This window comes from Dendrobates tinctorius, unplaced genomic scaffold (genome assembly GCF_039654945.1).
Source record: "Dendrobates tinctorius isolate UK_male_01 unplaced genomic scaffold, ASM3965494v1 ptg000122l, whole genome shotgun sequence".
Taxonomy (NCBI): Eukaryota; Metazoa; Chordata; class Amphibia; order Anura; family Dendrobatidae; genus Dendrobates; species Dendrobates tinctorius.
In genome coordinates this window covers 4,903,448-4,925,866 of record NW_027361790.1, presented here as the reverse complement: position 1 = coordinate 4,925,866, position 22,419 = coordinate 4,903,448, and the positions used below count along the sequence as shown (strand labels likewise).

The 22,419-nt window shown below is 45.9% G+C and overlaps 1 protein-coding gene across 3 annotated transcripts in view; it reads left to right on the top strand.

The window, feature by feature from the left end:
* The window catches only part of USP15 (ubiquitin specific peptidase 15), a 135,488-nt gene that overhangs the window by 66,758 nt on the left and 46,311 nt on the right, over nt 1-22,419 (top strand). For all 3 annotated transcript variants that reach the window (XM_073541517.1, XM_073541518.1, XM_073541519.1), the window contains 4 exons: nt 8,917-9,061; nt 10,233-10,406; nt 16,277-16,435; nt 20,385-20,609. In XM_073541517.1, coding sequence (XP_073397618.1) covers nt 8,917-9,061; nt 10,233-10,406; nt 16,277-16,435; nt 20,385-20,609 — 703 coding nt within the window. The remainder of the gene's footprint in view (nt 1-8,916; nt 9,062-10,232; nt 10,407-16,276; nt 16,436-20,384; nt 20,610-22,419) is intronic.

The window sequence follows — 22,419 nt, the reverse complement described above, 5'->3', positions numbered from 1 at the left end:
GCTGTGATTATTCACCAGTTTCAGACTCAGGACCAGAGGGTATGTATGAATTATACATACCCCTTGCCAGTGGGCATGGCCTTGCTTTCATATACTTGTATTGAGCAAGAGGCCCTCTAGTTGGACATGCCCACTGGTCGATTGTTTCACTAGACGGGGTGTGGCCTCTGTTCAATACAAGTGTATGGAGAGCGGCAGTGCCTGCTGACCCAGGGGTATGTATAACTCATACTTACCCTATGGTCCTGGATCTGAAATGATGGGGATTCAGAATGACTGCAGACTTATCGATTTTAACCAGACAACCCCTTTAAGGCTATATGCGCACGTTCAGTATTTGCTTGCAGAAATTTCTGCAAGGTTTCTGCACCTCTTGGCAGGAAAACGCTGCAACAAAAACCCGCATTTTTGGTGTGTTTTTGTCGTGTATTTGTATGCTTTTTTGTACAGCAATGAAGGCTTTTTTGAGCTATAGATATTTAAAAAAAATGTTTTGTGATGTAATTTCTTGGTTCATTACCACCTTTTTCATTCTGATGCAGTGGCATCAAGGTAATAGGACTAGGTCTTGGTGTCTGCAGCTGTCATTGACACCTAGCCCTAGGCTTAGTACTGAAAAGGTGTCAGCCCAACACACTCATTGCTAAGCCAATAAGTACACACAGACACACACACATTGGAGCGTGCAATATTATTCGGCCCCTTTAACTTAATACTTTGTTGCGCCACCTTTTGCTGCGAATACAGCTGCAAGTCGCTTGGGGTATGTCTCTATCAGTTTTGTACATCGAGAGACTGAAATTATTGCCCATTCTTCCTTGGCAAACAGCTCGAGCTCAGTGAGGTTTGATGGAGATCATTTGTGAACAGCAGTTTTCAGCTCTTTCCACAGATTCTCAATTGGATTCAGGTCTGGACTTTGACTTGGCCATTCAAACACTATCTTCCCTGTCCCTACTGAAGAAAAGCAGCCCCAAACCATGATGCTGCCACCACCATGTTTGACAGTGGGGATGGTGTGTTCAGGGTGATGAGCTGTGTTGCCTTTACACAAAACATATCGTTTGGCATTGTTGACAAAAAGTTTGATTTTGGTTTCATCTGACCAGAGCACCTTCTTCCACATGTTTGGTGTGTCTCCCAGGTGGCTTGATGCAAACTTTACACGACACTTTCTATGGATATCTTTGAGAAATGGCTTTCTTCTTCCATAAAGGTCAGATTTGTGCAGTGTACGACTGATTGTTGTCCTATGGACAGACTGTCCCACCTCAGCTGTAGATCTCTGCAGTTCATCCAGAGTGATCATGGGCCTCTTGGCTGCATCTCTGATCAGTCTTCTCCTTGTTTGAGATGAAAGTTTAGAGGGCCGGCCGGGTCTTGGTAGATTTGCAGTGGTATGATACTCCTTCCATTTCAATATGATCATTTGCACAGTGCTCCTTGGGATGTTTAAAGTTTTGGAAATCATTTTGTATTCAAATCCAGCTTTAAACTTCTCCACAACAGTATCACGGCCCTACCTGTTGTGTTCCTTGGTCTTCATGATGCTCTCTGTGCTTCAAACAGAACCCTGAGACTATCACAGAGCAGGCGCATTTATATGGAGACTTGATTAAACACAGGTGGATTATATTTATCATCATTAGTCATTTAGGACAACATTGGATCATTCAGAGTTCCACAATGAACTTCTGGAGTAAGTTTGCTGCACTGAAAGTAAAGGGGACGAATAATATTGCACACCACACTTTTCAGTTTTTAAATTTCACAAAAAATTTAAAATAACCAATACATTTTGTTCAACTTCACAATTGTGTTCTACTTGTTGTTGATTCTTCACCAAAAATTCACATTTGTGAATTTATGTTTGAAGCATGATATGTGAGAAAAGGTTGAAAAGTTCTAGGGAGCCGAATACTTTTGCAAGGCACTGTGTACATAGGCTGTAACCAAACAGCGACTGTTAATTTTAAAGAAGAAAAAAATGAAGTAATAAAAATTTGTGAGGGCTCCCGCGTAATTTTAACAACCAGCAGAAGGAAAGCTGAGGGCTGATGTTAATATTGTGGGAAGGAGCCAATAGCCATAAAAGTTCCCAGGCTATTAATATTAGCTCACAGCTGTTTGCTTAGCCTTTACTGGCTAGTTTACAAGGGGACCCCAGAAAGAAATTTACTGATCATGTGCAAAACACTTCAGGATTGTCATTAAATTAGCTTGCATAAGGATTCATAGTGCTTTTGGCCCATTTCCACTTGGAAAAAAAGTTGCCAAAATGCACTGTGTGCACACAGACTAATTGTCCTTTCCCTCATATTCTTTCACCATTTCCCCAGACTATTTTTGAGGCCAACACTATAATTTTTGAGTCTCTTACTATTTACCTATGTAGCTGAATAATATTTTGGGATTATTCTATTTTTTTTGCATTGAGTCTCTGTCTTCACTGCCATTATTTTATATAGTGTATTTCTGTCTGAATTTCTAATGCTTTGTCATAATGGAAAAGTATTTTAGAATTTTCTGTCCCTGATGTTCTGATAAGATAAGCTGTGCGCCCTGGAAAGCTTCCCCGCTGGGGCACACTGTATAGATTACCTAACTGGGACACATTTCCGTATCCTTCATTGGTCTTTTTGGTTATTGGCTTGTAAACTCCAGATCACACTGTCCTTAGGAACAGCTATAAATAGTCCTTATTCTTATTGCATTGGCTCTGAGATGCCTCAGCAGTCCGAGGAATTTCGCTGGATCGTCTGTAATTAAATAGCCAATATTCATTAGTAAAACTGTGCAAACAAGAACACCAACACCCAGAGCATTGCTCTGAAGGTGCGATGATCAGATGCTGCTGGATATGTTTGTTTATCGCCTTATTGGGGGACACAGAATACCATGGGTGTATGCTGCTGCTGCCAGGAGGCTGACACTATTCAAAACAAGAAAATTAGCTCCTCCCCGGCAGTATACACCCACCGACAGGCACCAAGCACCTCAGTTTGTGCTTAGTGTCTGTAGGAGGCGGACCGGGATCTCCCCAGATCCGCATTTAGTCCTTTCTTTTCAGGTTTTAGTTGTGTTTTTTAATGATTTCCCCTTTCTTTTTCAGATACAGCATCAGGAAACGAGATGTGAGTTCATCCTGCTTTTCCTATTAATGCGGCTGAGCGAGCAGTGTGGTGTCACCCACATCGCAACTCTCAGGACCGCAGGCAGGACCTTCCCCTATCACCCTCGGGTGCTATGGGCTTATAACGGTGGCCGGTCCTAGCCGAGTACCCTCCTCACCCCTCTCCCGGGACAGGGCTGAGAGGAAGACGGCGGTCGCCAGCGGTGACGTTTCCCCTACCATGGCCGTCTTCTGCACCATACGGACATAGTGCGGGTACTGAGGATCGTTTCTCCCAGCGGCCTGCTGGCTATCGTGGGCCCCTGCGGTCATCCTCCTCAAGGACGTCAGGTAAGCGGATCCAGATGTCCCCTCCAGCCCCGCTCTCAAATATGGACCCTAGCCCTGCAGCGTTACAGCCAGTACTGCGCTGTATTAAAATACAGCCCTGCACCACGCTATCAGGATCAGTACCCCTTTTTGAATTTCCCGCCAGTTTTCCTTCTCCAAGCGCTGTTAGACGCGCTTATCATCGGGGGGTTCAGCGGTGGCCTCCACAGGCAGCATCCTACCCGGTGGCTGCCCTGTCCCTGTGACCTTCCTATCCCTGTGGCCTCCCGGTCTCTGTGGGTCCTGTCCCTGTGGTTTCTTTGCTCTGGGCGCGCCGTCGCTCATGAGGGCAGAGGGAGCACTTTCACTTTCTTTTTCAAAAAAAAAAAAAAAAAGTTAAGGAAGCTTCTCCCCTCTCCCTGCGCGCGCTTTCTTCGCGCACTTTTACAGCATAGCACAGGGCTTGGCGATTAAGCCCCGCCCATCGCTAGCGTCTCTTCCTGCCTCTCTCTTCACAAGATTTCTTCCTGGGGGTCACAACGCTGGTTTTTCTGCACCTGAACCTCGGTAGGCTCGGCGCTGCTTCAGCTGACGCTAGAATTAGCTCCCATCCGCAGTTCCACATCAGGCAGTGTTTCTACCCCTTTTACATATGCCCAATCCTGCAGGAGCTCTCTGCTCTAGGACCCACCGTTATTCACTACGCCTGCGCGCGGCGTAAAAAGAAGTGGGTATCAGGTCAGTCGTCTCCCTTCTGTCCGTCCTGCAGCCCTTCCTCCATGTCTGCCCCTCAGGAGCACTCCGAGCCCCGGGTTGAGAGCACCCCACCCCCTGAGTGGGCCGTGGCGGTCTCAGTCGGTCTCTGATCTCACGAAAGTGTCTCAATCTCTGGTCCAGGTCTTAGAGCGGTTACCCCAGCTATCTGCAGCCACCTGTGCGCCGACCGCCTCTCACGGTGAGTCGCCAGCACCTGACCGCGACCCTCAGACGGACAAGCCGGGTAGGGGCTCTAGGAAGCGGGTCCTGTCTGGCTCTTCTTCCAGTTCGCAGGGTCCCTCCGCTTCTCCCAGGCTACGCTCTTTGTCTCCATCCTCAACAGACGATCCTAGGTCAGACGATGATTCCCAATCTGGATCTGACTCAGAAGCGGACAACATATGGTAGATAGTCTCATATCGGCTATATTACAAACTCTCAAGATAAAGGAGGATAAGGCACCCCCTCAGGAATGCCCTGTTTCCTATAAGAAAGCGAGGCCTCCATCTCGAACCTTTCCTAATCACAAAGAGTTCGACACTTCCTTAGCCAATCACTGGCAACATCCTGAGAAACGTTTTTCAGGCCGCAAGTACTCAGATGTACTATATCCCTTTGATGCAGATCTAGTCACGAAATGAACCAAAGCTCCCGACGTAGATCCACCAGTTTTCTCGGATTTCCTCTAAGACGGTTCTTTCCCTTCCGGACGGAGCTTCTCTTAAAGATCCAACAGACAGGCAAATAGAGTTGTTGGCTAAGTCAATTTTTGAGGCATCCGACGCTCCCCTCTGTCCTATCTTCGCCTCCGCTTGGGTGGCGAAGGTCATTTCAGCTTGGGCAAAGATTCTGCGCAAATGCATTTCAGCAGCAGCCCCTCAGGACAAGCTGGCGGATTTAGCAGACCAATTTAGTCATGCGGGCAAATACCTTTTGGCTGCCTCCTTGGACGCGGCTGGGTGCGTAGCAAGAGCTAACAGCAACATAGTAGCCATACGCCGCATTCTTTGGTTGAAGTCGTGGAATGCGAATCTCGGATGCCACTGGTGGAAAGAGCATTTCCCTTCCCCAGTCCCGCCCTAAGAGGTTCTTTAACAGGAAGGCTTCTCGGCCATTTAGGTCCTTTCGCCCCTCCTCTCCCGCAGAAGGTTCATCCCAGCAGTACCGGCATCCTGCTTCCAGAGACCGGAGAAAGCCTTCTTATAAGCCAGCTCCCCGCTGGAGATCCAGAGGTCAGCCCTCCAGGTCCTCAGGCTCCCGATCCGGCAGATTTTCATCTAAGTGACGGGTCACCCCCACCTGGAAATCTTTCCAGGGTGGGAGGCAGACTTTCCTCTTTCTAAGACGCATGATTATCCATTATCGACGACGCTTGGGTCAGGGAAATCATCACATCCGGATACAAAATCGAGTTTTCTTCTCCCCCAGTCGCTTCTTTCTGTCTCGATCCCCAAGACAGCGATCACAGATTCCAGGGTTCCTTCAGGCCGTCTCCTCCCTCCTTTCCGCAGGGGTCATCGTTCCCGTTCCTGCAGACGAACGGTTTTTAGGGTTCTACTCGAATCTCTTCGTAGTCCTGAAAAAGGACGGCTCTCTTCGTCCAATTTTGGATCTCAAGTTGCTCAATCGCCACGTGAAGATCCGGAGAGTTTCTCTGCTCTGTGGACATACAGGAGGGCTACCTCCACATCCCCATTTCTCTGCGGCATCAGAGATACCTCTGCTTTGCGATTCAGGACAATCACTATCAGTTCACGGCCCTCCCCTTTGGACTAGCCTCCGCTCCCCGTGTCTTTACGAAGGTGATGGCAACAGTCACGGCCATCCTTCGATCCAGAGGGATTCTTATCATCCCTTACCTGGACGATCTCCTGATCAAGGGTTCGTCCCGCCAAGACTGTCTTCACAGTCTTCAGATAACCTTGGATGCCCTCAGCCGCCTCGGATGGATAGTCAACGAGGAGAAGTCCATCCTGCGCCCTACGCAACGTCTGACCTTTTTCGGCATGGAGGTCGACACGAATCTAGCCCGGGTGTTTCTACCGAGGGACAAGTTTTCAACCCTTTCCAAAAGGATCCAGTCTCTACAACGCTCGAGGATCAAGTCCCTTCGGTCCTGCATGAGGGTCTTGGGGACGATGATAGCTTCCATGGAAGCAGTGCCCTTCGCACAATTCCACTCTCGCCCTCTCCAACTGTTCCTCCTGTCAGTCTGGGACAAGACCTCGTTTTCTTTGGACCGCCCCATTCTTCTTCCGCTCAGTCAGACAATCGCTGACTTGGTGGACATTGCCGGCGTCAGTTCTCCGCGGAAGGTCTTTTCTTCCGCCTCGGTGGCAGGTCTTCACCACCGATGCCAGTCTCCTAGGATGGGGGGCGGTGTACCATCAGAAAACGGCCCAAGGGCGCTGGGACGCCTAGGAGACTCTTCTGCCCATCAACCTTCTGGAGATCAGGGCAATCCCCCTTGCTCTCCTTCGTTGGCAGCATCTCCTCGTAGGCAAACCAGTCTGCATTCAGTCAGACAACGCCACGGCTGTGGCGTACAAAAACCACCAGGGTGGTACTCACAGCAGGCAGGTAATGTCAGAAGTGGCAAGGATGCTGCGCTGGGCAGAGCGTCACGTTCCGGCGATCTCCGCTGTTCACATTCCAGGGGTGGAAAATTGGGCAGCCGACTTCTTCAGTCGCCAAGGTCTAGCGTCAGGCGAATGGTCCCTTCATCCCAATATGCCAGCGTTGGGGCACCCCGGACGTCGATCTCATGGCATCTCGGATGAACAACAAAGTTCCTCACTTTGTAGCCAGGTCCAGGGATCCTCTAGCCGTCGGTTGCGACGCCCTAGTAATTCCGTTGTCCCAGTTCCAGCTGCCTTACCTGTTTCCTCCCCTTGCCCTCATTCCTAGAGTGGTCAAAAAGATAGTCAGAGGGCATTCCAGTCATCCTAGTGGCTCCAGACTGGCTGAGACGCCCTTGGTACGCGGAGTTGGTGAACATGCTCGTGGACGTCCCACGAAGGCTTCCAGACCGTACAGATCTTCTCTCGCTAGGCCCTCATTACCACCAGCGTTCTCAGTCTCTGAGTGTAACGGCATGGCCGTTGAGGATGCAATTCCGAAGGATTCAGGGTTTTCCAGCCGGGTCATTCAGACCATGATCAAGGCTCGGAAGCCAGCTTCCTCCCGCATTTACCATAGGTACTGGAAGGCCTTTTTCCGTTGGAGCGATAACGAGGTTCTTCCACTGTCATTCTCCATTCCATCCATTCTTCGTTTCCTCCAATCTGGTTTGGATGCGGGACTATCCCTCAGTACTCTCAAAGGCCAGGTGTCTGCCCTAGCAATCCTCTTCCAGAAGGATCTAGCTTCCTTACCGCAAGTGAAGACTTTTCTCCAAGGAGTCGCCTATGTGGCTCCTCCTCATCATTCTCCGATAGATCCATGGGATCTCAATCTTGTTCTTGGCGCCCTCCAGAAGGCACCATTCGAACCAATCCAGGACATCCTTCTGTCTTTCATGGCAGGTGTCTTTTCTAATCGCCATTACTTCCATCAGGAGAGTTTCTGAGCTGGCGGCCTTATCCTGTCGTTCTCCGTACCTTATCCTCCACCAAGATAAGGTTGTTCTCAGGCCAGTTCCTTCCTTCCTTCCAAAAGTGGTATTTCCCTTTCACATTAACGGAGATATCGTCCTTCTATCGTTTTTGTCCTACGCCTGCTCATCCTCTGGAAAAGTCACTCCACAAACTGGACGTAGTGAGAGCCTTGCGTGTTTACCTTGCCAGGACCGCTTCTTTTCGCCAATCTGATTCCCTGCTTCTCATTTCTGAGGGTTGCCGGAAAGGTTTTCCGGCCTCCAAATCCACAATTGCTCGCTGGATTCGGTCTACCATCCTGGAAGCCTATCGACTTCAGGAGAAACGGCCCCCTCCGGGAGTGAAAGCCCACTCCACCCGGGCTGTTCGGGCTTCTTGGGCTGTGCGACACCAGGCTTCGGCCTCACAACTTTGCAGGGCCGCGACCTGGTCATCTTTGCACACCTTTGCGAGGTTCTACAGGGTTCATACCCAGGCCTCGTCTGATGCAGCTCTTGGTAGGAAGGTTCTGCAGGCGGCGGTCGCGCACCGGCCGACCTAAGCCCTTCCTTCTGTCGTTCCTTTTATTGCTGTTCCCACCCTCGGGACTGCTTTGGAACGTCCCATGGTATTCTGTGTCCCCCAATAAGGCGATAAAGAAAGAGGGATTTTGGGTTCGTACCGTAAAATCTCTTTCTTGGAGCCTTCATTGGGGGACACAGCACCCTCCCTGTTTAAGTTGTACCGTGCAGGGTCTTCGAGTCCCTTGTTGGGTTGGTACATATGTTCATTGCTTTTGGTTGCTTCTCCTACTGCTTTTTCACCAACTGAGGTGCTTGGTGCCTGTCGGTGGGTGTATACTGCCGGGGAGGAGCTAATTTTCTTGTTTTGCATAGTGTCAGCCTCCTAGCAGCAGCAGCATACACCCATGGTATTCTGTGTCCCCCAATGAAGGCTCCAAGAAAGATTTTACGGTAAGAACCCAAAATCCCTCTTTTTAGATTAAATGCTTAACATTGGATGTGTCCATAGAACACCGAGAGAGCTGTGAATCTACGCAAATTTCTGGGTATATAAAGTGTTTTTGTTAACCTACTGTAAATCCATTGCATTTAGCAATGCATTTGTTTCTTCTTTTTCCAGTGTGAAAAATTCTAACTATTGCCTGCCTTCATATGCTGCCTACAAGAACTATGAGTACTCTGAGCCGGGAAGACACAATGAGCAGCCAGGACTTTGTGGCCTAAGTAACCTGGGGAACACTTGTTTTATGAATTCTGCAATTCAGGTAAAATATCAGTCACTTCATCTTAATATTGGATAATATCACTAGTGCTTAGCTGGGAAAGGCATTTTCGACTTGAATTTCAGCTATTGGGGCACTTCCACTGTCTATGAATCGGGATAATAAAATGTAATGAGCTGCAAAGAAGGGGACGTGGTGGCAGGAAAGACCCAAGGGTATCGGTAAAAGGTTGGAATTGTCCTTGTGGTTGATCTGTAGGCACAAGAATTTGATCAGTACAGTTTGACAACCTATCGGTAATTTGTCATACTGCAACTGTTCTCCAAAGCATCAGCAAGACACGGTTCTGTGTATGATTGTATAACACGTGTACGCGAGGCACAAACCCTGAGTAGGACATATGGGCTTCTTATTTAGCATCCCTTTTATGAGTTAGGAAGAGAGCTGCTTTGTAAGAGCATCTCTCGCTCTCTCAGCCCGAACCTCTCTACATGCAGTTTGTGAATGGCTATTCTTATGGAAGACAAATGTATGGCGTTATACATCCTGCTTCTGCAGAAGCTAAATATGCAAATTGTCTCTTTAGAGAGAAACAGGACTGGTCCTCTTGCGCTCTGAAGAGACCATTTAATTTCCTATGCATGGCTTGGAAGTCTCCTCACTCTGACATGCCAGGCCTGGCTTGTCACACTCCACAAGGAGGAAACGTTACCCATTCGACACCAGTCTCTCACCTATCCAAATCAGATGTCATACTTTGCACATTGACAACACTCCAAAACACCATTTCGGCAACTGAGATTTTGATTAGACTTTTATCTTAAGTCACATTGCAAGGCTTGTTAAAGAGTCTGTATTGACTTTTGTGATTTCTGCTTCCAGTAGGAGGCACTAGAGTTCTAGTCCTCCTCCTCTCTGAAAAGACAATTTGCATATTTAATTTTCTATAGGAGCATGCATGACTTAAAAGTATTCTCACTCTGACATGCCAGACTTGGCTTGTTACTCTCCACAAGGAGAAAAATTTACCCACTAGACCCACTTCCGCAGAACCGGAATGTCTGCGTTAGAGTAGTCAGTCCAGTGGCAATCGCCTGATTGACACGTCAGATTCCATTTAAACAGTCAGTTGCGTTCAGTAGCCATCCACTTGTAATAATAAATGTATTTGTCAGCTCTTTGAATTGACATCATCATGTCCCTTTTTTCCCAGTGTTTGAGCAATACCCCGCCACTCACAGAGTACTTCCTTAATGATAAGTATCAAGATGAGTTGAACCTGGACAACCCCTTAGGAATGAGAGGAGAAATTGCCAAGTCTTATGCAGAGCTCATCAAGCAAATGTGGTCAGGGAAATACAGCTATGTAACTCCCAGAGCATTCAAGGTTTGTTTTTCCAAAATACCATGTATAAATGGCAAATGAGATACGGATGTAGTATTGCGCTGCAGTGGCAGAGTTGTGCACTTACGCTCTTTGCATACAGTGACTTCTAATACACTTTCACCGCAATTCATCATTTGCGTTTGTCTGTTTGTTTGTTTTTTTTTTTCATATTCTTAATATCAATTTCTTTTTTATACCAAATTCATCAAATTGGCACACAATGTTTGAATTATGCACAAATTCAAAGATGTTTTTTTTTTGTTTTGCTTTGCACCCCCAATGAGTTTCTGATCATTTTTTTGACGCTGCACATTTCGAAACAATGCAAGTAACCTGTTTTACTTAATGAAAATCTGCAACGTCAAAAACTCACCAAAACGCTCATTGCGGGAATGTAGCCTATGAGTCAGGCGGTCCTTTAATCCTTTCCCAACGTGTGACATACCTGTGTGAGTGTATGGAGCACTCTCAGGAGCTGAGCCCACACCATATCCATCAGATGTCGGCTGTGCTGCAGAGCTGATATCGGAATGTAACTGCAGCAATCAGAGCTAAGTTCTTGTACCTACTGTTAGCCCTTTGAATGCTGCTGTCAATTAAGGCGCTACCTTGGTGGGTGCACTGTTCCCAGCACCCATTGTCCTCCTCCCAAGCCTTGTGATAACATTAAGGGCTACCCATGGAAGCCAAGGTCCTATTGAAGGCCCCCTTGGCTGCCATGTTTGTGCACATGTAAAGGATGAGATTGGAGGTCATAGGGGACCATGATTTTACCTTTATACGGCAGTCCATCTGTTTTGCATAAATCAATCATATGATCACAGGTAGGGATGAGCGAGTATACTCGTTAGGACTCTGTACTCGGCAAGTAATGCGGTACTCGAATCCTGGCGAGTATTTCACTACTCGCCTCGCAATATTTGGCACAGTCCCCGCACAGCCTGGCACAGTCCCCGTACAGCCCAGCACGGTCCCCGCAGGGTCCAGCACGGTCCCCGCAGGGTCCAGCACGGTCCCCGCAGGGTCCAGCACGGTCCCCGCAGGGTCCAGCACGGTCCCCGCAGGGTCCAGCACGGTCCCCGCAGGGTCCAGCACGGTCCCCGCAGGGTCCAGCACGGTCCCCGCACGGTCCAGCACGGTCCCCGCACGGTCCAGCACGGTCCCAGCACGGTCCAGCACGGTCCCAGCACGGTCCAGCACGGTCCCCGCACAGTCAAGCACAGCCCATTACTCGCATTTCCCATAGACTTACATTGGACTCGTTACGAGTACCCGAGTATTAGGAGGTACTCGTAACGAGTACAGCGAGTCTGAGTATTTCACTACTAGCTCATCCCTAATCACAGGTCAAAGTCCATAGGGATTGCCCCATTAAAATTTATTATTAAAAAAATAGTTAGTATTGCCTTATCTATAAAAGTTCTGTATATCAAAATATATATTAAATATATATATATAATTTATTTATTTATATAGTGTGCCTGTTTTTTTTAATACCAGAGTTGCAGTCTTTTGCCTTCCGCTGCACTGCAAAATAATGCTTGTAGAAGAGATTAAAACGTTGTATCTATCTACCCAAAGTATCAATAAAAAACTGCACGTCACACAAAAAAAGCGCCCTCACACAGCCCTTCGACCATAAAATGAAAATGTTTTGCGAGTCTTAGAAAAATGGTGACACAAGTGAATATGTATTTATTATTTAAGAGTCTTCAATTTTGCCGTACTTTGAACTTTTTTTCCCCTTTTTCCAGTATATTGTATTGTAACGTAGATGGTGTCATTCAAAATTTCAGCTCATTTTGCAAAAAAATAAGCTCTCGTACTTTTGTTGATGGAAAAATACACAAGCTATGGCTCTTGAAAGAAGTGGGGGAAAAAAATAAAGTCCAGAAAATTGCCTGGGTGAGAAGGGGTTAGAAAAATGCAAAATAAAAAGTATGGGAAATCACTAATAGAGTTGCAAATTCAGTGCTGAATCAATCCCTCAGTGTACCTTGAATACTTACACCAAGATTGTGCAAGGCTCAACACATTAAGAATATGTATTTTATTTTATTAATGATTAAATACAGTAAAATAAATATGCATATTCAGGCATACTAAAAACAATCAATAGGTAGACAATCTTACCACTCTCCCATAATATAGAAAAAATATAGAAGAAACTAAATCTATTTAATATAGTCTCAGCATTGAGGCCAGATGCTCGGTGAAAGTAAGAGTCAGAAATAGTCAATACTATTTAGCCAGAGTAGATATTCAGAAAAGAGAATAAAGAATAAGGAGTGTTGTCAGATAGCTCTAGTAATGCACAGTTGCATCTGACAGACCTTACCGATAAAGAAAATGCACCCAATGTGCGTTTCACATCAAGCTTGGTCAGGGGATGTACCTTGTACCTGCAGCATACCATATTAAAATATTAAAAGGAATCGGTCTTCAAGTTTTTTGCCACCTATCTTGAGAGCAGCATGATGCAGAGACCCTGATTCCAGCAGTGTGTCACTTACGAGATTGCTTAAGGGGCCTTTACACATAGCGATATCGCTAAAGCGTCACCGATTTTGTGACGCAGCAGCGATATCGCTATGTGTGATACTTACCTCCGACCAGCTCCCCCGCTGTCTGTTGCTGATCGCGCGAGATCGTTCAGCTCCATTTCTCGTCGGGCGCTTCCTGCTGGCGCCGACAAGCGACGCGTGGACGCGGGCGGGAGGACGTCAGGATCGCCGTGTCTGAAAGATAAGTAACAACCGCTACTGCGTTGCTGCTGCATCGCTGTGAGATCTGCCTGTTTGGCAGCTCATTAGCGACCATTTAGCAATGCACCAGCGATCCTGACCGGGTCGTATCGTTGTCAGGATCGCTGGTGCATCGCTAAATGTAAAGCGCCTTTAGAGTAGTTTTCATAAAATCTTTATTTTATCAGCAGGAGGTTATCACTGGAGTACTTGTAAACCTGCTGGCATGTAGTCAATCATATTCATGAACTCTATATAACCCCACTGCCCCAACTTATTGTAAACTTTCTGCCCACGTACAGGGTTCACAGAGATCATATTGAGCTTTCTTACAAGTCTTTTACCTCACGCCAGAGCATGATTAACATCCAGATAGCTTAGTACCTCTGTATAATTTTCTCCATGCTGCAGCTTGTCTCTGTTTGCTAATGTATGGAGAGCAGGAGCCCTTCTCTGTGTGCTGGGCTGTGTATGGAACAGGTCATTGCAGTTAGTCTCCTTTATCTAGCTCACAGTGGATGGCAAATTAGAAATCGTGCATGCAGAGGGGAAAACTGGTGAAAATGCAGGATACAAGACATACTCAAAAGTAGCGTTTATATGTTATGTACACAAAGGACAACTTATTATAATTATTACTATTCATTTTTATAGCGCCATTTATTCCATTGCTCTTCACAACTTGAAAAAGGGGCATACATAAACAGTTACAATAAACATGAGCAATACAAGGCACACACACAAGTACAGAGGGAAAGAGGACCCTGCACACGAGGGCTCACAGTCTACAGGGGATGGGTGAGGATACATTAGAAGAGGGTAGAGCTGGTCATGCAGCGGTTCAATAGACTAAAAATCACCAGTTTGTAGACTTGTAGGAAGAGGTGGGTCTTCAGGTTCCTTTTGAAGGTTTCCGTGGTAGGCGAGAGTCCTATGTGTTGGGGTAGAGAGTTCCAGAGTATGGGGGAAGCATGGGAGAAGTCTTGTATGCGGTTGTGGGAAGAAGAGATATGAGGGGAGCAGAGAAGGAGACCTTGAGAGGATCGAAGGTTGCATGTAGGTAAATACCGGGAGACCATGTCACAGATGTATGGAGGAGACAGGTTGTGGATGGCTTTGTATGTCATAGTTGGGGTTTTGAACCGGAGCTTCTGGACGATAAGAAGCCAGTGAAGGGCTTGGTAGAGAGGAGAGGCTGGGGAATAATGGGGAGACAGGTGCATTAGTCGGGAAGCAGAGTTTAGGATAGATTGGAGTGGTGCAAGAGTGCTAGAGGAGAGGCCAGAAAGTAGGAGGTTGCAATAGTCGAGGGGGGATATGATGAGGGCGTGGACAAGCGTTTTTGCAGTTTCTTGGTCAAGGAATGTACAGAAATATTTTTGAGTTCTGAGTCAGCAGGAGGAGGCAAGGGCTTGGATATGTGGCTTGAAAGAGAGGGCAGAGTCGAGGATCACCCGGAGGCACCGAAAATGCAAGACTGGGAAAAGTGAGCAGCCATTGACGTTGATGGATAGGTCTGGTGGAGGGGTAGAGTGAGATGGGGGAAAGATTAATGAATTCTGTTTTAACAGGGCAGTGGAATCGGTAAGCCAAACCCGCGACTCCGACTCTTCAATTTCCCTTACACCGACTCTCCGACTCCAACATATATTGCTTATATTTAAGTGAAAAATGTATTGCAGTACAATGTGAACATCAGACATTTAATCATTTTTATTATACAATAATCGAGAAATTTAGATAGAACATAATATATATTTATTGGAATACAACTTTAGAACACAAACTGTAATAGATTGTAAATATGTTCAAGCAATCGCTCAATCATTAAATAAGTGCTGCCCCACCGAGTGGCTTGATCCACAATTGCCCCTTTCCCAGCACATCTCTTCAAGATGGAATCAATTTTAGGGGTTCTGACGGCAATAACCAATTTCCTCACATTTCCAATCAGATTTCCAGCATGTCCCTCTTGCAGACTATCTCTTATTGCCAGCTGCAGCGTGTGCACAACTTTCTCACTTTCTCCAGCTCGGGACCCAGGAATCGGATCCTGTGCAGGGCAGGCACCCCTTCCCCTCCTCTCTCTGGTGAAGACAGCAGAAGACCGGACAGAGGAGGGGAGATTGCCCCCTGCAGTCTGGAGCCGGTGCAGGATGGAAGCACTGCAGCATACAAGTGAGTTTTGATAGGTGCGTGCCCCTACTTCTAGGGGGGGCAGCTGCCCCTCGCTGGCTACTGCCACGATTCACACACAGCGTTTTTGCGGATCCGTTTTTTGCAGTAAAATGCAGTAACTCTGGGCATCCCAGCAAAGTCAATGGGTTTCAAAATATGACATTCAGACACATTGTTTTGTGAGGATCCGTTTTTGGGCTGAATGAGCATGTCAGTTTGTGTGGCGTTTTTCTAATCTGCTTTTACTATTGAAAACATTATCTATGAGCTCAAAAACCTTTCAGGTGATGCGGTTTTTTAAAAAGCTGTTCTGCTTTTGCAGCTGAAAAACGTATCCTCAAAAAACGCTGTGTGTGAATGTAGCCTTAGATCAGGAATAGAACAGCCATTTATAGGACATTTCATAACTTTCCCAAATTCGTATGAAAAAATATTCAGCACATTCTGCATTGAACTACTCTACCCAATTTATTATATATTTTAGGAGTCGGTCCATTTTATACCGACTCCACCAAAATGAGCACCGACTCCGATTCCACAGCCCTGCTGTTTTGTCCATGTTCAGTTTTAGAAAGCGAGCAGAAAAGAAAGATGAAATGGCGGACAGACATTGTGGGATTTTGGTCAGTAAGGAGGTGATGACATGTCCAGCAAGGTAGATCTGCGTGTCATCTGCGTAGAGATGATATTGCAAACCGTGGGATTCTATGAGTTCTGAAAAGTACAGTTACCCTTTAGCATTAAAGTTTGTTCATTATTATCTGTTCTGCACACTGTCTACTAGTTTATTTTTCTGGACAAATGTATTTTATTAGTCTAATCCGTACTGCTCCATGTTTTAGACACCGTACAAACTGCTTCCACTACTCTGTTAATGGGCTGTAATTGTAGTCGTATGTATTCTCCTCTCTTACTGGTAGCAGAAATAATTGTTTTTCCATCTTGCAGACTCAGGTAGGCCGATTTGCACCTCAATTCTCTGGGTATCAGCAGCAAGATTGCCAAGAACTACTTGCTTTCTTATTAGATGGCTTACATGAAGATTTAAATCGAATTCGAAAGAAGCCTTATATCCAACTCAAGGATGCAGATGGGAGGCCAGACAAGGTACTTGTCTCTTGTAGATTCCATCACTAAGTGCTGTAACATGGATTGACAACCTATTCTACAGTGCATCAGTGGAGAGCCAGCTGCCAGTCATATTAGACTTTTTGTGGAGCTAATTCATGGACTTTAGTGCGCTGCTTGACAAAATACCAAATCCAGGTTATGTTGAAAGATTAATCATTTAATTCTCAACGGGTTTCGAAATATATAATACTTCTTCCTCAGGGGATGACATACATGTGTATGTGTATGTCATCCCCTGAGGAAGAAGTATTATATACTTCGAAACGCGTTGGGAATTAAATGGTTAATCTTTCAACATAACCTGGATTTGGTATTTTGTCAAGCAGCGCACTAAAGTCCATGAATTAGTTCCACAAAAAGTCTGATAGTTTTGGCGGTCACAGAGTTGACCTTTTGGACATGCAGCAAGCTGACTACGGATCTTACATGCTTAAATCTCTCCTGGAAAGGGTGAGTAAATTTCTTTCGTTCTTTTAATATCTACCCAGATAAGACCCTATTGCGCTTTTGTGTTCCTATAGTTTATATACATTGAAGCTGCCAGTCATAGTGACGAGGTGTGCTGACAGGAGCGATGATTGAAGCCTTGCTGTCACGAATGCAGGACTTAAAGCTGTCAGGCTTCCGGGAGGAATAAGGTCCATTTTCTTCCAGGAGGTTCGCTTTCAGTAAGGGCTTATACTCATTTGCGGGACACTCGCACGCGAGTCTCTTGCATGAAAACCTGGCACTGCCTCCGGCACTCGGACCAGAGCGTGCAGCTACATAGAAATGCATGTAGCCACACGCTGCGGTCCGAGTGCCGGCGGCAGTGCCAGGTTTTCATGCGAGAGACTGGCACGAGAATCGTGCGAGTCTCTCGCAAATGAGTATCAGCCCTAAGGCTGCTGGACACCTTTTTAACGCTACTAGCCTGTAGATTATCCCTGGATCTGTAGGTAATCATTATCTGATGTGACAGCTTCCCTTTAAAGTGCTGAAGTTTGGGGTTTAAACCATCAACATATGCAAGGAGTTTGTATGTTCTCTCAAGGCTTTTTGTGTAGGTCATCTTCATCCTCTAGGTAACATCCGAATCGGTTAAAGGAGATCAGTCTTCTCAAGTTTCCAGCATCACTCTTGTCCTCTTCTGGCCCACGTGATCTGAAATCAAACTAGCAAACTCTCGCTATAGTTTGTGTGGAGCAGAAGTCATTTTCTCATTGTGAGCCTATTGAGCCTTGTTTTGGTTCTCAAAGGCTTTACATTGCAAAAGAAGCATTGCAACACATAGTGTGAACTGAAAAATCTGAAGAGCGTTCATGTATAGGAGAGGACTGAGGCGGCTCTAGAAACGAGGAGACGGCAATCTGTAAGTACTTGCTGTCACTATATGAGCCAGAAGACCGCAGCGTCTGATTTCTCCTACTCCTGCACTGATTAGAAGCACGTCATCTTCATATTAAGTGGTGCAGTTTTCTTTTAGCATTGCAGGGGATAATCTGCTCAGTTGAGAGCTCCTGGAAGCTTTCCTGCATTAAGGTTCTCAGATGTACACTGTTAGCCACTCCCATCTCCTATATAATCTGGACCTTGGCAAGCACTCGTTGCCAGAACTAGCTTTTGCTGCATGGTAGGAAGTTGTTGGTTGGCGGTTGTTATTTGAGAAGGTGTTTGTTGGATGTATCTGTGACTGTTGCTAGGTTTTGGGTGTGTGCTAATTTCCCCTCCTTCCCCTACTTTAGTTTTACCCCATTCTCCACTCCCAGGTGCATTCCTCTGTTGTTTGTATGAGTATATTTGTATGTTTGGAATTTTCCTTTATCCCTGTTTGTATTACCTTGTTAGTCTGGTTGGTGTATTACGGTACACTACAACTCCCCTCTTCCCTGGGTGGTGAAAGGATACAGAGGGCGGAATTAGTAGCTAAGGCAATGTACGTGGCCCCAGCGTCTTCACCATCAGAAGTAATTCGGGGAACAGGGCTAGCTAGGGCGCCCCTGATCCCGGGACACCCGACAACAGAGCCATGACACTTATGTTACATTGCACACATTTTGTAGAGCTTAGGGGAAAAAAATTGGCTAAGACTACTACTTTTTTTCTGCCATAAAGGGGTTGCCTGACAGTAAAGTAATAATAATATTATACAATTATTTTTTTTAAGGCATGGATTGATTAAAATTAATGAACGGAGACTTACTTGCCTTCTAGCGTTCCCGCAGATGTAGCGCAAGCCGCTAAAAACTCCCAAAAGACTAAAGGCTCTACACCACTGTTTGGAAGTCACAGCACTGCTGAATCCAATTACGGCTGCTGTGTTGCTGAGATTTTTTAGAGCAGCCAAGTTGCATCTGCGGGGACGCTGGAAAGGAAGTATGTTATTTATTTGCTATATTTAATCAGTCCATGCCTAGATTGAAAAAATAATTTACTGTCAGACAATCCCTTTAATTTGGAATTTAGTTTGTTACTGAATACTATTGAATGGAATCTTTGTGTAGCGCTGCAGAACATTGGTGCTATATAAGTAAAATTTAAAAAAAAACAATGCAAAAGAAAAGTGGATCAGGTCATCTGACAGCAGGGTACACGTTTTTGTTACCATTGACCAAGCTTATTGGATAAAATGTCTATTAAAATCCTTAAGATTTCAGTGGTTGACACCTGTTAATGGCTAACTGGAAAGATGGTAACAAATAGCAGCTTTCAAAACTGCTTGGGTCTCATCATCAGGCTTAGTAGTCTCGAAAGCTGCTATTTGTTACCATCTATCCAGTTAGCCATTAAAAGGTATCAGCTAATGAGGACTCTGAAATCTTAATATTTTTCTACCTACTGGCTAACAAAGTACAAAGAGATATATCTTTCCTGCATTAAAAGCCTGTGACATATGTATTCATAGTTACCGTATTTTTCGGACTATAAGACGCACCAGACCATAAGACGCACCCCAAATTTTTAGAAGGAAAATGAGGGAAAAAAATTAATGCACCAAGTGGGGGGAACGTCTTACAGTCCTGAATTCATCTTACCTGGGGGTTATCGGCAGCACTGGTGGCAACAGGAGTCGGGCAATTCTTCCGGTGGTCCGACGCTGCAGAGCGATTATCTCGCTCCCATCCCAGCCTGGTGCGGCAGTTTCGGCGGTACTCGGTGCTGCGGGGGGGCTCCGGTGACATGGTGCGGCAGTTTCGGCGATGCACAGTGCTGCGGGGGGGCTCTGACGACATGGTTTGGCAGTTTCCACGGTGCACAGTGCTGTGAAGGCTCCGGCGACATTAGGTGAAAGCCTGAAGCCCCCGCAGATCTATTGCCTTGCCTTGATTCTGTAGCCTCCGGGAAAATGGCCACAGGAGGCGGCACATGCGCAGATTGAGATCTCGGCAATGAGATCTCGGGAGTCGAGATCTTGGAGCCGAGATCTCAATCTGCACGTGCGCCGCCTCCGACAGCCATTTTCCTGGAGGCTAGATTGATTCTCCAGGCGCAGGTTGAGATCTCGGCAATGGGATCTCGTCCCGAAATCTCGGGAGACAAGATCTCAATTTGCTCATGCGCCGTCTCCTGTGGCCATTTTCCCGGAGGTCCCAGCATTGAGGCAATAGAACTGTGGGGGGGCTTCGGGCTTTCACATAACGTCGCTGGAGCCCCCTGCAACACCGAGCACCGCCAAAACCGCCATGTAACCAGAGCACCCCGCAGCTCCGAGCACCGCCGAAACTGCCGCACCAGACTGGGATGGGAGCGAGATCATCACCCCTGCAGCGTCAGACCACTGGAAGAATCGCCCGACTCTGCTGCCACCACGCTAAGACTTACCCCCATTTTCCCCAAAAATTTTTGGGGAAAAAAGTGCATCTCATAGTCTGAAAAATATGGTACCTGGAAAACATATGACTATTACTCTGTTTTAACCCTTACACTGGATGTTCTTGTATTACAGGTAGTCGCTGAAGAGGCCTGGGAGAACCATATAAAAAGAAATGACTCCATTATTGTTGATATATTTCATGGTTTATTTAAGTCCACCTTAGTTTGTCCTGAATGTGCGAAAATTTCTGTGACGTTTGATCCTTTTTGTTACTTAACACTTCCACTACCGATGAAAAAAGAGCGCACGCTGGAAGTGTATCTTGTAAGAATGGACCCTCTTGCCAAACCTATGCAGGTAAGAGACAAGACGCTTGCAGTAATTGGACTGAGAGTCCTAGCCGTTGAGTATCACTGTGATGCATCAATATATTTTTTCATGGTCATTTTGCAGAACTTTTTTCACATCAGCATATGTGAATATTTTTGTTCCCTCTGTGTGAGCTTTTTTTTTTTTTTTAAATGTCTGAACTATAATGGTCTTTAATGAATATATGGTCGGTAAGGCCTGTTTCACACTTCCGTTTTTTCAAATCCGTCAAAATCCGTTGTTTTCCGTAAAAAAACGGATCCGCCATTTTTTGCAGGATCCGTTTTTTTTGTCCCATAGACTTCCATTACGGTTACCGCGGATCCGTCAAAAAAACGGATCCGTTTTTAAAAAAACGGATCCGTTTGCATCAGTTTCCGTCAAAAAAACGGAAACGGATCCGTTTGGCGGACACAAAAACGGAAGTGTGAAACAGGTCTAATCAGGAGAGGTTTCTGGTGCTTTGCGGCAGGATATAGATCTTCTGCATTAAGGAGAAAGCTTTATTGAAAATTCAGCATTGAGTTCATGTCCGAATGGATACTTACTATGTATATTCACCATGTGCAGAATTATTAGGCAAGTTGTATTTGAGAGGATTCTTTTTATTATTGAATAACTATGTTCTCAATCAACTCAAAAGACTCATAGATATCAAAGCTTAATATTTTTGGAAGTTGGAGTGGGTTTTTTTTTTAGATTTGGTTGTCTTAGGCCTCTTTCACACTTCAGTTTTTTGCATCAGTCAAAATCCGCCAAAAGGACGGATGGCAGATCCGTTTTAGTACTGATGACAACGGATGCCACCCGTCCGTTTTTTTAACGGATCCTACAAATGAAGAATTCTAAAGGAATCGCAGCCTGGAAAAGGAGAGAGAGAGATGGATGCAAGCTCTGTTTTGAAATCTTTGAGGATGGTGACGGACAGCAACTTTTGGCGGATCCGCAAAAAAAAAAAGGAGCAACGGACGGCAATCCGTCACAATCCGCCAATAATGGAAGTCAATGGGGAAAAAAACGGATCCTCAAAAGTAAATTGCGGATCCGTTTTTTTCAAAACCTGGCGGATTGTGACTCATTGTAAAAAACTGAAGTGTGAAAGAGGCCTTAGGAGGATATCTGTTTGTGCAGGTAACTATTACAGTGCAGACTTATTAGGCAACTTAAAAACCAAATATATACCCATCTCACTTGTTTATTTTCACCAGGTAAACCAATATAACACAAAATTTAGAAATAAACATTTCTGACATTCAAAACCAAAACAAAAAAATTCAGTGACCAATATAACCACCTTTCTTTACGATGACACTCAAAAGCCTTCCATCCATAGATTCTGTCAGTTGCTTGATCTGTTTACGATCAACATTGCGTGCCGCAGCCACCACAGCCTCCCAGACACTGTTCGGAGAGGTGTAATGTTTTCACTCCCTGTAGATCTCTCATTTTATGAGGGACCACAGGTTCTCTATGGGGTTCAGATCAGGTGAACAAGGGGGCCATGTCATTATTTTTTCTTCTCTTAGACCTTTACTGGGCAGCCACGCTGTGGAGTATTTGGATGCATGTGATGGAGCATTGTCCTGCATGAAAATCATGTTTTTCTTGAACGATACCGACTTCTTCCTGTACCACTGCTTGAAGGTGTCTTCCAGAGACTGCCAGTAGGTCTGGGAGTTGAGCTTCACTCCATCCTCAACCCGAAAAGGTCCCACAAGTTCATCTTTGATGATACCAGCCCATACCAGTACTCCACCTCCACCTTGCTGGCGTCTGAGTCGGAGTGGAGCTCTATGCC